At 42.6% G+C, this 15137-nt stretch overlaps 4 protein-coding genes across 4 annotated transcripts; all 4 read right to left on the bottom strand.

Annotated features, from left to right (window-relative positions):
* Nucleotides 1-1152: 1152 nt before the first annotated feature.
* Nucleotides 1153-2222, bottom strand: LOC132206120 (heat shock protein 30-like). The gene has a single exon (XM_059638723.1). The coding sequence runs from the start codon at nt 1977-1979 to the stop codon at nt 1308-1310; it is 672 nt and encodes a 223-aa protein (XP_059494706.1). The 5' UTR covers nt 1980-2222; the 3' UTR covers nt 1153-1307.
* Nucleotides 2223-5699: 3477 nt separating this feature from the next.
* Nucleotides 5700-6671, bottom strand: LOC132206122 (heat shock protein 30-like). Its single transcript, XM_059638733.1, has one exon. The coding sequence runs from the start codon at nt 6481-6483 to the stop codon at nt 5824-5826; it is 660 nt and encodes a 219-aa protein (XP_059494716.1). The 5' UTR covers nt 6484-6671; the 3' UTR covers nt 5700-5823.
* A 3075-nt stretch (nt 6672-9746) lies between these two features.
* Nucleotides 9747-10659, bottom strand: LOC125466273 (heat shock protein 30-like). The gene has a single exon (XM_048560570.2). It carries the CDS (start codon nt 10527-10529, stop codon nt 9870-9872), a length of 660 nt encoding a protein of 219 aa, XP_048416527.2. The 5' UTR covers nt 10530-10659; the 3' UTR covers nt 9747-9869.
* A 1838-nt stretch (nt 10660-12497) lies between these two features.
* LOC125466274 (heat shock protein 30-like) lies at nt 12498-14897 on the bottom strand. Its single transcript, XM_048560571.2, has one exon. The coding sequence runs from the start codon at nt 13283-13285 to the stop codon at nt 12629-12631; it is 657 nt and encodes a 218-aa protein (XP_048416528.2). The 5' UTR covers nt 13286-14897; the 3' UTR covers nt 12498-12628.
* Between the last annotated feature and the right edge of the window lie 240 nt (nt 14898-15137).

Here is a 15137-nt window from a genome sequence, read left to right as displayed (position 1 = left end):
TTCAGTATTTGAGAAATCGCAAACCGTGCTGAAAACTGCGCAATCGTAGGTGAACATTCCCACTTTTGACCTGACAATGGCGGGGAAGGTCATTGTTGAAGCAGCTGAAGATGGTTGGGCTGAAGACATACCCTGAGGGTGTTGGATGACAAGCCCTTGTTGCTGATGATTTGTAAATCTGCAAACATCTGATCGATTGATGTGCACAAAGCACTTCAATGATGGTCCCTCAACATGAATTTAATATCTTCGACTGTACTAGAGACAGAAAAAATTTGGAAGAATGTTGCTTACATGAGAGGATTGAGTTGTAGGGAGAGGCTCGATAGGCGAGGACTTTTTGTTTCCACCAGCTCCGTATGAACATCGCATAATGCAGCACATGACCCTGCCCCTCAGCTCTCCAAACCTGTGCTGACACATTTTGTCCTTCCACTCTGGGCTAAAATTGCCCATCCAAGGTAAAATCCTGGTAAAACCTTTCTGTATCCTCTCCAAAGTATCTGAGTCCTTCTGCAGGTGTGGTGACACGAACTGTATGCAATATGCTGAGGGGTGACCTTACGGAAGTTTATAAAATCATGAGAGGCACAGAAAAGGTGGATCGCCAAGATCTTATTCCAAGGGTTTGGGAGCCCAAAGCTAGAGAGCATAGGTTCAAGCAGCAACCGGAACTTTTTAAAAGAGACCTGAAGGACAATGTTTCCACACAGCGGGTATTGTGAGAAATGAATGAGCTGCCAGAGAGCGTGGTAGGTGCAGGTACAGTTAGAATATTTAAAGATATTTGGAGATGTGCATGAATAGGAAAAGGTGAGCGAGATATGTACCAAACGCAGGCAAATGGGACGAGTTACGTTTGGCATACCTGGTGGGCACGGTCAGGTTGGACCAAAGGATATGTTTCTGTGCTGCATAACTTCATGACTCGATGACTATATGAGTCGGAGTTTAGATTGAGGCAAATCTCGACCACCTGATTTTCTGCCCTGTGTTTTAATTTAATCCCACATAGGAGGTCTCTTTACCTTAACTGAAAATAATGTAATTTTGAATGAAGATTATCAGTAATGTATTACTTTTGTTTTGATCAAATAAGAGGGCACAATCAGGATTATTAACTTTCAAAACTATTTATTGATCCAATATGCATACTTCTTTATAAATACTCCACATGAATGTTTATAATAGCACAGTACCCTTATCTATGCTCAAGACAATTAATACAACAAAATTTTTATTTTCAGTGTACATTGACAGATATTGATTGCTGCGTTGCAATAATTCCTATACATTAAAACGTTCATTCAATCAAAGTCTTTGTTGTCCATATGTTCTCCATCTTTCTTGTTCCCCACATCCCTCCCACTCTCCTGTTTCTTTGCCTCTTGGTCAGGAATGAGCCGGGGAGTGGTTGTCGTGTCTGAGATGATGTTGATGGGGACGGTCCGTTCATTCACAGCTGGCAATGCCAGGCTTGGGGCTTGAACCTTTAACCGACCATCCTGCGACAAACAGCATTGAAGAGCTTCAGCATCGACATCCTCTGGCAGCTGGAATTCTCTCCTGAACTCTTCATATTTGTAGCTGTAAGAGCCGCTGCCATCATCACATTTCGCCTCGTGTTTTCCTGTCACCAGCACTTTTCTTCCAAATACTTTCACCCTCAGTTCTTCTGGAGAGAAGTGCTGCACATTCAGGGACACAGAAAACCCATCTCCATCCTTCTCCAAGGATTGTACTTTACCTTCTCCGATACTGTCAGGTTTGTTATCCTGACTTCTTGGAATTCCCTCGAAAAGTTCTGCTGTCAGCTCCTCAAGGACTCGATTCATGAAGTTCATGCTCTTTCTCGCTTCTTCCACCTGTTTCCACACATTACATTGAAGCGGCTCCCAGAGCCTGTGTTCAACAGACCCCAATGTGTACACAGGCTGCTGGCACAGGCGTGAAGGGTGGAAAGACCGATAGCTCAGCATTGTCTCTGCTTCTTCTCTCACGTCTCTCAGACTGACTGATGTGATCTCCCAGTCGTCAGTCTCTGATCTCCTGCAGCACACAGGACACACACGTTATATATTCTACTGCCAGGAATCCAGACATTTCCAGAATGAGCTAAACTTTGCTGGGTTTATCACATGTGAGCTGAAAATAAATGACGTCTCATCTCAGGCTTCCTTTAAATAGGAATGACACGACACAGTGATACCGACTGGAGGATTTCCAGGGATTTCCGGAATGTTCACAGGCAGTGACTGCACAGCTGGGAGGAGCAATGTTAATGAATGACAGCTGAGCGGAGAGCAGAGTCTGGGCAGGAAAGTGAGGATTGTTAGATGACAAAAGATTTTTAATTTCTTTTAAGAGTCAATCATGTCAATACAGAATGAAGATGCAGTGTTTGTGTTTTGTAACATTACTGTTTCCAATTACTTCCTTGAGATTGAAGTGCTACTTTTCAGCTTCAGGTGGAATGAAATACAACTAGATTTGTACTTTTTGAACAAACTGTTGAATCTGTCCTGAAGGAGAACACCTCCCTGCTGATGATGAAGAATGAGTTTGAAAAGCGAAAGACTTAAACATGAAGTTGTTGTGTCCTTCAATGTTATAAAACCCTGTTGCTGATAAGGTGTTTGATGTAGGATCTGCACTTTATAAAACGAAGAATGCTCAACAACAGCTTTAGATCTGCAGAGCAACAGATGAGGCCAATCAGTCCACCAGGCCAGATTCAGCTCTTTCAAAGCGCAGTCCAATTCCTTGCACCTCCAATGTTTTTTCCCCGAAGCTCTGCAAATTCTTCTTTTGCAAGTACATGTCCAATTCCAGTTTGTGAGAAGTCCTTGGATCTTCTCCCTCTTTGCATTCACAACATACATCCAAGTCCACAAGAAACAGCACAACAGAAGAATAACTAATTCTATTTTAGTTTCAACATCATTGAAAGTCTCTGTGACTCTTGCGTTGCATTTAAAGAATGTCTAATGGATGTCATGTGGCATTGCCCACATCCAATTGAGGACCATTGATATTGTAAATATTTCTCTCTGTACAGCAAACACTTGTTTGTCAGTCAGTGTGATGCAGTAAATGTTCTGGTGGAAGCAAACTGCTGAGTGATGTGGAAGGAAGTATTAGACACCTTCCTGATGCTGTGGAATCAGGGTTGTTAATTGAAACATTAGAGACAGAGGGTCTTGACATGGTTGATGCTGGAAGGATGTGTCACATCGGTCAGAAGTCCTGGTGTCGGGAACACAGTTTTAAATTAAGGTCTTGCCCATCTGAGGTTCTTATCCGGGCAATTGTCTCTTTTTAGAGAATTACAAGTTAGTTACCTCTTCCCCATATACAGGTTCTGGTTGAAAAGGGGAGTGATTGTTTAGAGGGAGGCAGGATTTCTTCAGTCTATGGTTAAATCATTGGTGATCACATGAAATAGAGAAGTGAGTTTGTTGTTTAAATTGCCTGCTGCTGTTCCTATTGTTTATTCCTATTGAATAGTATGATTAATATTACGGGAACAGAAACTTGATAAAAGCTGCTTTTGATGCAGTCAGCTTTCCTCACACTCCCCGAGAGGCACAAGATCATTTAACCCACAGTAAACGTACTTTCCACCATCCAGTAAAGAAGTGGTATACAGCCTGGTGCCTCAGTTATATTTTCCACTCTTTTGTGGGCTGTGGGAGTGGCAGTCTGGCCAGCATTTCTTGCCCGTACCTGGTTTCCCTTGAGAAGGTGGTGGTGAGATGCCTTCTTGAACATCTGCGCTCCACCTGCCGTGGATTCACCCACATGACCAATTGGGAGACAATTCTGGGATTTTGATCCAATGACAGTGAAGGAACACCGATATATTTCCAAGTCAGGATGATGAGGGGCTGGGAGGGGAAGTTGAAGGTGGTGGTGTTCCCATTTGTCTGCTGCCCTTGGATGGAAGTGGATGTGTGTTTGGAAAGTGCTGTCTGAGGATCTTTAGTGAATTTCTGCAGCACATCCTGCAGATATTAGACACTGCTGGTACTGAGCGTGGGGGTTGGACAGAGTGGGTGCTTATGGATGTGGTGCGAATCGAGTGCGCTGCTTTGTGCTGGATGGTGTCAAACTTCTCATGTGTTGTTGGAGCCGAACTCATCCAGGCAAGTGGAGGGCATTCCGTCACAGCCCTGACACATGCCTTGTAGATGGTGGACAGGCTTTGAGGAGTCAGGAGAGAGTTTCCTGCCATAGCATTCCCAGCTTCTGGACTGCTCTTGTAGCCACTGTGTTTATGTGATGAATCGAGTTGAGTTTCTGGTCAATGATAAGGCTCAGGATGTTGATAGTGAGGTATAGGTCATGGCACCACCATTGAATGTTAAGGAGCAGTGGTTACAATGGCTCTTATTGGTGATGGTGATAGGCTGGCATTTGTGTTGCACAAATGTCACTTGCCATTTGACAGGCCAAGCCAGATTGTCCAGATCTTGCTGCATTTGAATGTGCCTGCTTCAGTATCTGAGAAATCGCAAACGGTGCTGAAAACTGCACAATCGTAGGTGAGCATTCCCACTTCTGACCTGACAATGGCGGGGAAGGTCATTGATGAAGCAGCTGATGATGGTTGGGCTGAAGACATACCCTGAGGGAGTTGGATGACAAGCCCTTGTTGCTGATGATTTGTAAATCTGCAAACATCTGTGCGATTGAGGTGCACAAAGCTCTTCAATGATGGTCCCTCAACATGAATTTAATATCTTTGACTGACCTAGATACACAAACAATTTATGAGGATGTTACTAACACGAGAGGATTGAGTTGTAGGGAGAGGCTCGATAGGCGAGGACTTTTTGTTTCCAGGAGCTCCTGACAAACAATGCTCAATACAGCACAGGACCTGGCCCCTCAGCTCTCCAAACCTGTGCTGACATATTTTGTCCTTCCACTCTGGGCTAAAATTGCCCATACAAGGCAGTTTCCTGGAAAAGCCTTTCTGTATCCTCTCCAAAGCATCTGAGTCCTTCTGCTGGTGTGGTGACAAGAACTGTACGCAATATGCTGAGGGGTGACCTTACGAAGTTTTCTAAAATCATGAGAGGCATAGAAAAGGTGAATCATCAAGATCTTATTCCAATGGTTGGGGAGTCCAAAGCTCGAGAGCATTGGTTCAAGGGGCAACAGGAACTTTTTAAAAGGGACCTGAGGGACAATTTTTCCACACAGCGGGTAGTGTGAGAATGGAATGAGCTGCCAGAGAACGTGGTAGGTGCAGGTACAGTTAGAATATTTAAAGATATTTGGAAATGTGCATGAATAGGAAAATTTGAGCAAGATATGGACCAAACACAGGCAAATGGGACGAGTTACGTTTGGCATACCTGCTGGTCATGGTTGAGTTAGAACAAAGGGTATGTTTCTGTGCTGCATAACTTCATGACTCTATGACTATATTTAGTCATAATCTGAGTTTAGATCAGGGCCAATCTTGACCAACTGATTTTCTGCTCTCTGTTTTAATTTAATCCCACATAAAAGGTCTCTTTACCTTAACTGAAAATAATGTAAGTTTGAGTGAAGATTCTTTGTAGTATTGTAGTACTTTTGTTTTGATCAAATAAGAAGGCAAAATCAGGATTGTTAACTTTCAAAACTATTTATTGATTCAATATGCAAACATGTATAAATAATCCACATGAATTGTTTATAATAGCACAGTACCATTATTCATGCTCAAGACAGTTAACACAACAAAATTTTTATTTTCAGTGTACATTGACAGACATTGTTTGCTGCGTTGCAACAATTACTACATGTTTCGACATTCATTCAGACAAATTCTTAACTGTCCATATGTTCTCCATCTTTCTTGATCCCCACATCCCTCCCACTCTCCTGTTTCTTTGCCTCTTGGTCAGGAATGAGCCGGGGAGTGGTTGTCGTGTCTGAGGTGATGTTGATGGGGACGGTCCGTTCATTCACAGCTGGCAATGCCAGGCTTGGGGCTTGAACCTTTAACCGACCATCCTGTGACAAACAGCATTGAAGAGCTTCAGCATCGACATCCTCTGGCAGCTGGAATTCTCTCCTGAACTCTTCATATTTGTAGCTGTAAGAGCTGCTGCCATCATCACATTTCGCCTCGTGTTTTCCTGTCACCAGCACTTTTCTTCCAAATACTTTCACCCTCAGTTCTTCTGGAGAGAAGCGCTGCACATTCAGGGACACAGAAAACCCATCGCCATCCTTCTCCTCGGATTGTACTTTACCTTCTCCGATAGTGTCAGGTTTCTTATCCTGACTTCTTGGTACTTCCCTGAAAAATTCTGCTGTCAGCTCCTCAAGGACTCGATTCATGAAGTTCATGCTCTTTCTCCGTTCTTCCACCTGTTTCCACACATGACATTGAAGCGGCTCCCAGAGCCTGTGTTCAACAGACCCCAATGTGTACACAGGCTGCTGACACAGGTGTGAAGGGTGGAAAGACCGATAGCTCAGCATTGTCTCTGCTTCTTCTCTCACGTCTCTCAAACTGACTGATGTGATCTCCCAGTCGTCAGTCTCTGACCTCCTGCAGCACACAGGACACACACCTTAAATATTCTACTGCCAGGAATCCAGACATTTCCAGAATGAGCTAAACTTTGCTGGGTTTATCACATGTCAGCTGAAAATAAATGACGTCTCATCTCAGGCTAACTTGAAACAAGAATCACTTGACTCAGTGCACCCACTGGAGGAATTCCACAGACTTCTGGAATGTTCACAGACAGTGGCTGCACAGCTGGGAGGAGCAATGTTAATGATTGACAGCTGAGCTGAAAGCAGAGCCTGTGCAGGAATGTGAGGATTGTTAGATTAATAAAGCTTTCTAATTGCTTTTAAGAGTCAATCATGTCATGAGAGAACGATAAGTTATCATTAGTATTTTATTACATAACTTTTTACAATTACTTCCTTGAGACTGAACTGCTGTTTTTCAGTCTGAGGTAGAGTGCTATGCAAATTGCTTTATATAATTCATATGAAGTGTTGAATCCGTCCCCAAGGCAAGTACCTCATTGGTGGTAGTGAAAAAGTTATTTGAAAAGTGAAAGACTGACAAATGAAACTCCTGTGTCCTTCAATATTATAAAACCCTGTTGTCAAGTATGCTTTTGACATAGTAGGAACTGCAGTTGCTGGAGAATCTGAGATAACAAGGTGTAGAGCTGGATGAACACAGCAGGCCAAGCAGCATCAGAGGAGCAGGAAGACTGACGTTTTGGGCCTAGACCCGAAACGTCAGCTTTCCTGCTCCTCTGATGCTGCTTGTCAAGTATGCATTTGATTTCGGGTTTCCACTTTATAATGCAAAGAATGCACAACATTTGCTTCAGATCTGCAGAGCAGCAAATGAGGCCAATCATTCCACAAAGCCAGATTTGTCTTTTTCAAAGCGCTATCCAATTCCTTTCATTTTCTATGATATTCTCCCAAAGCTCTTCAAATTCTCCTTTTGCTTGCATACGTACATTCCCAATTTGTGAGAAGCCTTTGGATCCGTTCCTTCTTTGCATTCACATCTTCCTTTCTAGTTCAAAAGAAACAGCACAACTGAGGAAGAACAACCAACTATATTTTAGTTTCAACATAGTTGAAAGTCTCTGTGACTCTTGCATTGCATTTAAAGACTGTCTAATGATGTCATGTGGCATTGCCCACATCCAGTCGAGGACCATTGATATTGTTAATATTTCTCTCTGTACAGCAAAACACTTGTTTGTCAGTCAGCTTGATCCAGTAAATGTCCTGATGGAAGCAAACTGCTGGGTGTTGTGGAGGGAAGTATTAGACACCTCCCTGATGCGGTGGAATCAGGGCATTAATTAAAACATTAGTTTCAGAGGGTCATGACATTGTTGATGCAGAAAGTATGTGTCCCATCGTTCAATCCTGGAGTCGGGACCACAGGTTAAAAATTAGGGCTCGCTCATCTATGGTTCATATCAGGGGAATTGTCTCCTTTCAGAGAGTTATTGGATTGATATCTTTTCCCCAGTGAGCAGTGGAAGCTGCAGCATTGAATTATTCAGGTCTGTGTACAAGTTAGGGTTTAATGTTCAGTTATCCAGGAGGCAGGATTCCTTCATTCTTTATTTAAATTCTTGCTGACCTTATGGAATAGAGAAGAGAGCGTGATTGGCTAAATTGCCTATTCCTGTTCCTATTCATTTTGGTCACCAGAATAATACCTTAACGTTATCGAAAAAGAAGCTTCACAAAAGCTGCTTCTGATGCAAGCAGCAATGCCTACACTCCCCAATAGGCACAAGGCCATTTAACACACGATGAATGAGCTTTCCACCCTCAGTTATCTGAGTGGTGTACAATCTGGTGTCTGAGTTGGACGACAAGCTGTTGTTACTGATGACTGTGAATCTGCAGCCCATGTCTAAGAGATTGACATGTGCAGAACTCTGTATGGATGCTCTTTGAAGAATAGTTTGATATCCTTGACTGACCTGTATTCAGAAAATGTTACAAGTTTCTTGCCGGTATTGCAAGATGACGTGTATGGACAGGCTGGATAGGTTTGGCTGTTATTTTCCATGCGCTTGGATTGAACAATGAACAATACAGCACTGGAACAGGCCCTTCAACCTCCAAGCATGCCTTGATGTATTTTCCCCTTCCACACTCTAACTGTCTTCACGTACAGTGTCTGTATCCCTCTATTCCCTTCCTCGCCCTGTATTCATCCAGGACATTCTGCGATGCTGCTATTGTGTCCACTTCCACCACCTCCTGTGGCAACCCATCTCCAGCCACTCACCACCCTTTTTATGAAAAACACGCAACACACTTCTCTATTAATCTCCGCCTCTCCACCTTGAACCTGTGCGCCTCAGCAATTGAGCCCTTCATCCAGGGAGAAAAGTCCTGATACTTTCCACTCTGTTCATGGCATTCCCAACCTTATAAACTTCAATCAGGTCACTCCTTAACCTCCTATGTTCCAGTGACAACAAGCCCATCTATTCAAGATTTCTTCATGGGTAAAATCATCCCTACCAGGCAACATCCTGCTGAACCTTTTCTGTGCTGTCTCCAGAGCATCCACATTCTTCTGGTTGAGTGGTGACCAGAGCAGTATGCAATACGCTGAGGGATGACCTGATGAAAATTTATAAAATCATGAGAGGTGTAGATATGGTGAATAGTCAAGATATTATTGTAAGGGTAGGAGAGTCCAAAACTAGAGAGCATAGGTTCAAGGCGAGAGGAGAAATATTTAAAAGGGAACTGGGGGACAGCATTTCCACACAGCGGGTGGTGCGTCTGTGGAATGAGCTGGCAGAGAGAGTAGTTGATGCGGGTAGAGTTATATTTTAAGGTATTTGGAGATGTGGAGTTATTGTCCAAATGCAGACAAATGGGACTGGTTACGTTTGGCATACCTGGTGGGCATTGTTGAGTTGTTCCAAAGAGTATGTTTCTGTGCTGCATGACTTCATGACTCTAAAACTATATGACCTGAGTTTAGGTTTAAGCAGATCTTGAACAAGTGGTTTTGTGCCCTGGGTTTTAATTTAATTCAACAGAAAAGTTCTCTTTACCTTAACTGAGAATAATGTGATCTTGAGTGAAGACTAGCAGTAATGTATCACTTTTGTTTTGATCAAGTAAAAGGTAAAATCAGGATTGTTAACTTTCAAAACTATTTATTGATTCACTATACATACACATATAAATAATCCAAATGGTTGCTGATAATAGCACAGTACAGTTTTCCACATTCAAAACACTTAATTTAATTAAAATTTTATATTCATTGCACATTGACAGAAATTGATTGCAGTTTTTCAGCAATTCTTACATCTTTAAATGTTCATTCAAACAGAGTCTTAGCTGTCCATCTGTTCTTCATCTTTCTTGTTCCCCACATCCTTCCCAATCTCCTGTTTCTTTGCCTCTTGGTCAGGAATGAGCCGGGGAGTGGTTGTCGTGTCTGAGGTGATGTTGATGGGGACGATCCGTTCATTCACAGCTGGCAATGCCAGGCTTGGGGCTTGAACCTTTAACTGACCATCCTGCGACAAACAGCATCGAAGAGCTTCAGCATCGACATCCTCTGGCAGCTGGAATTCTCTCCTGAACATTTCATATTTGTATTTGTAAGAGCCGCTGCCATCATCACATTTCTTCTCATGTTTTCCTGTCACCAGCACTTTTCTTCCAAATACTTTCACCTTCAGTTCTTCTGGGGGAAAGTCCTGGACATTCAGCGACACAGAAAAACCATCTCCATCTTTGTCTTCAGAATGTCTTTTTCCTTCTCCATTAACATTGGACTTGTTATCCCGAATTTTTGGCACTTCCCTGAAAAATTCTGCTGTCAGCTCCTCAAGGACTCGATTCATGAAGTTCATGCTCTTTCTCACTTCTTCCACCTGTTTCCACACATTACATTGAAGCGGCTCCGAGAGCCTGTGTTCAACAGACCCCAATGTGTACACAGGCTGCTGACACAGGTGTGAAGGATGGAAAGACCGATAGCTCAGCATTGTCTCTGCTTCTTATCTCACGTCTCTCAAACTGACTGATGTGATCTCCCAGTCGTCAGTCTCTGATCTCCTGCAGCACACAGGACACACACCTTATATATTCTACTGCCAGGAATCCAGACATTTCCAGAATGAGCTAAACTTTGCTGGGTTTATCACATGTGAGCTGAAAATAAATGACGTCTCACCTCTGGCTTCGTTTAAAAAGGAATGACTCGACTCAGTGACACTCACTGGAGGAATTCCAGGGACTTCTGGAATGTTCACTGGCAGTGACTGCACAGACTGAACACACACGTTAATGATTGACAGCCGAGTGGAAAACAGAATCAATGCAGGAAAGTGAGGATTGCTCAGAGATGGGATTGATTTATTGAAGTATCAATTCATGGCATGACATAAAGAAGAGACAGTATTTGGTTTTCAATGATTTAGATGAGATTGAAGTGACATTTATCAATTTGCAATGGAGTGAAATACACAACAGTCATGGTTAAGTTCTCGAATGTATTGATTCCTTCTCTTAGGCCTTTTGCTCATTTTTTATAAAGAAAAAATATATTTAAAATGACTATTTAGAAATTTAGCTGCTGTGTCTTTCAAAATTACCAAACCCTGTGGCCAACTATGGTGTGATATGAGATTTCCAAAAATAGAAAGTGAATAATACACTCTGGTAGCTTTAGTCTCACACACCACAAAGGGAAGCTATTAGTTCCATCAGGCCTGTGTCATGTCTATGAAAGCGCTATCCAATCACACTTACTCACTCACTTGCTGGTACACACATACTCCACACTACTATCCTAATTACTGGAAATTATACCTTTACGAGTTTATATATAATTCCTTTTTTTACCTGCATTGAGACAAACAACATATTTTAATATATTAGATCACTAAACAGCTATAGTTTATTTGACATTTGTGCCACATATAACACATCTTTTGGATTCTGCTCTGATATTGCTCCTTTCTATCAATGATTGTTGAAATGGTAGTTGATGTTTCTTGCAGCTATACAATGAGTTTTTTTCTTTGTCAATGTAACACAGTGAATTTAATGACGGAACAAGGCCACTGCCTTATGCTAAGGAGAATATTACACAGCTGACTGGTATTGACCTTTGAACCCTTATTGAAACATGCCATTCAGAGGGAACTTGAGATTGCGCTTGCTGAAAAGATGGACCAGCTCTTGCGGAAATCTAGAAATAGGGAGTACTCTTTGAAAATAACAGTTCTCTTCATGTCAGGAGTAACCGCTTCTGTTATTGGGTCGTTAAATTGAATTCTCTTTCCAACTGAGCACCGGATGTTGCATCTTTGAATATATTCAGTTGTGTGGGTAACATTATTGTTAATCTGGGAGTGATGGGTTATTGTGATAGACAGAAAACTGGAGTAAAGTCTATCATCATATCAGTTGTGATATTAGTGAATCACCTCACAGGCTTCAAGGGCTGAATGGCTCACTCCTGTTCCTACTCCTTGTGTTTGAGAACATTGTCCATAACTTTATTCAACCAGAAGTTTACAGAAGTTGTTTATGATTAGTTGCTTTACTTCCCAGATATTTATATTGATTTTTTAACCCCAATGAAATCAGTTCCCACCATCCAGTAACTGAGTGGTGCAGTGACTAGTGTCTGTGTTGGACAGCAGGCTGTTGTTGCTGGCTCATTGTGAACATGAAGGGAGATTCCTTAAGTTTGCTGTACTGGCTGTGTACTGCAGTTTGATCTCATTGACAGAATTGAGTTTAGGCAGATCTTCACATGTTGAATCCTTTTCTGTGCTAAATTGATCTCAATAAATTATGTTTTTATCTTAACTGAGAAACTGTCAGTGTTAAGATCTTCAATGATGTATCAGTTTCATTTTATGAGGTTAAAAGGCAGAATCATTGTCATAAATTTAAAAAAGTCTTTATTTTCCCAAAATACATACGTAAGTAACACACAGATGATAATAGGACAGTACATACTGACAAGCTGAAGACAATTGGTTTTCAGCAATATACTTTCATCGTGGTCTCAGAAATTCATTACTGTATAAAAACAATTCTAATATCTAAAAAACTTCATTGTGACTGAGTTTTAATTGTCCATCTGTTCTTCATCTTTCTTGTTTCCCACATCCCTCCCACTCTCCTGTTTCTTTGCTTCTTGGTCAGGAATGAGCCGGGGAGTAGTTGTCGTGTCTGAGGTGATGTTGATGGGGACGGTCCGTTCATTCACAGCTGGCAATGCCAGGCTTGGGGCTTGAACCTTTAACCGACCATCCTGCGACAAACAGCATCGAAGAACTTCAGCATCGACACCCTCTGGCAGCTGGAATTCTCTCCTGAACTCTTCATATTTGTAGCTGTAAGAGCCGCTGCCATCATCACATTTCTTCTTGTGTTTTCCTGTCACCAGCACTTTTCTTCCAAATACGTTCACCCTCAGTTCTTCTGGGGGAAAGCCCTGGACATTCAGCGACACAGAAAAGCCATCTCCATCTTTGTCTTCAGAATGTCTTTTTCTTTCTCCATTAGCATCGGACTTGTTATCCTGATGTTTTGGCACTTCCCCGAAAAATTCTGCTGTCAACTCAAGGACTCGATTCATGAAGTTCATGCTCCTTCTCGCTTCTTCCACCTGTTTCCACACGTTACATTGAAGCGGCTCCCAGAGCCTGTGTTCAACAGGCCCCAATGTGTACACAGGCTGCTGGCACAGGCGTGAAGGGTGGAAAGATCGAAAGCTCAGCATTGTCTCTGCTTCTTCTCTCACGTCTCTCAAACTGACTGATGTGATCTCCCAGTCGTCAGCCTCTGATCTGCTGCTGCACACAGGCCACACACCTTATATATTCTACTGCCAGGAATCCAGACATTTCCAGAATGAGCTAAACCTTTCTTGGTTTACCACACATGAGCTGAAAATAAATGACTTAGTTTAATCATGAATATCTTGACTCAATACCACATTGGTATATTTTAGAGACTTCTGGCATGATCTTTTCCCAGTCGCAACTGTTTTATGGGGATCAATGATAATGTGTTAACATTGTAATGTGATATTAATTAATCATAACTTTGTTATTTATTTGACAGTAAAGTGTCAAATAAAGTTCCAATAAAGTTATGTGTAAATATACTTCATGAATTTTAAGTGTATGTGTGTAGTATAAGAAGTTCTCTTTAATAATGATGTGACTACCAAGACAAATAAGCTCTTATATTCTCCAATCTCATATCCAGACCCTTGGAAACTTATGCAACTGCATAATTATGTGGTACAGAAATACTGTTGACATGAGCACTCAAAACCATTTCCATTCATTTACCAATGCACCCTGACAACATTTGGCTTTACTTAGTATCTGACAGTTAATTCCACTGCAGAGGACTAGCATTAAGTCAGAAATAGACCCGCATCACTCATATCCAAATAAATATTGACCATGATACCTTGTTTTATCTCAAGGGCAGTAAAACAAGCGACATGGCCTGTGCTCAAGGGGGATAAAGGGACTGTGAATTAACTTGTGAAAGTACTTCAGTGTATGAATTTTGTTCTATCTCACAGATTTCTGAGGAAGATAGTGGAGGTAAACAAGGACTTTGCATTATTATAGCACTTGTTGTAACTACCTAATATCTCAAAGCATGTTAGAGCTTATCAAGTACTTTTAAGCATCTCCATTGTAACAAAGGAAATGCAGCAGATATTTACTCACACCAGACTCCCTCAAACAAATAAGATAATGTCCAATGAAGTTATTTTTGAGGATAACAAGGTGTGGACCTGATTGAACACAGCAGGCCAAGCAGCATGAGAGGAGCAGGAACGCTGACGTTTCGGGCCTAGATCTTTCTTCAGAAATGGGGGAGGGGAGAGATGGGGAGAGGGATAGAAGATGGATGGAGGAGAAGATAGGTGGAGAGGAGACAGACAGGTCAAAGAGGCGGGGATGGAGCTAGTAAAGGGAGTTAGGGAGGAGATAGGTCAGTCCAGGGAGGATGAACACGTCAAGGGGACGGGATGAGGGTGGTAGGTAGGAGATGGGGGTGGGGCCTGAGGTGGGATGAGCAGATAGGTGGGAGGAAGGACAGGTTAGGTAGGAGGGGATGAGCTGGGCCAATTTTGGGATGCAGTAGGGGGAGGGGAGATGTCCTCATCTCAGATGTACTCGTTTTTCAAGGACCGCAACTTCCCCCACTCAGTGGTCGAGAATGTCCTCGACTGTGTCTCCTGCAACTCATCCCTCAAACCCCCTCCCCACAATAAAAACCAAAACAGAATCCCCCTCATCCTCACATACCACCCCACCAACCTCCGGATCCAAAGCATCATCCTCCGACACTTCCGCCATCTGCAATCTGACCCCACCACCACTTTTCCCTCCCCACCCTTACCTGCTTTCCAGAGGGACTCCCTTGTCCACTCCACCCTCCCCTCCAGCCCCACCACACCTAGCACTTTTCCCCGCAACTGCAGCAAGTGCTATTCCTGCCCCTACACCTCCTCCCTCAACCCTATCCCAGGCCCCAAGAAGATTTCCCACATCAAGCAGATGTTCACCTGCACATCTGCTAATGTGGTATTCTGTATCCACTGT

This window comes from Stegostoma tigrinum, chromosome 31 (assembly GCF_030684315.1).
Source record: "Stegostoma tigrinum isolate sSteTig4 chromosome 31, sSteTig4.hap1, whole genome shotgun sequence".
NCBI classification, from domain to species: Eukaryota; Metazoa; Chordata; class Chondrichthyes; order Orectolobiformes; family Stegostomatidae; genus Stegostoma; species Stegostoma tigrinum.
Note: the sequence above shows the minus strand (reverse complement) of the source record. Positions and strands in the feature narration are given on the sequence as shown.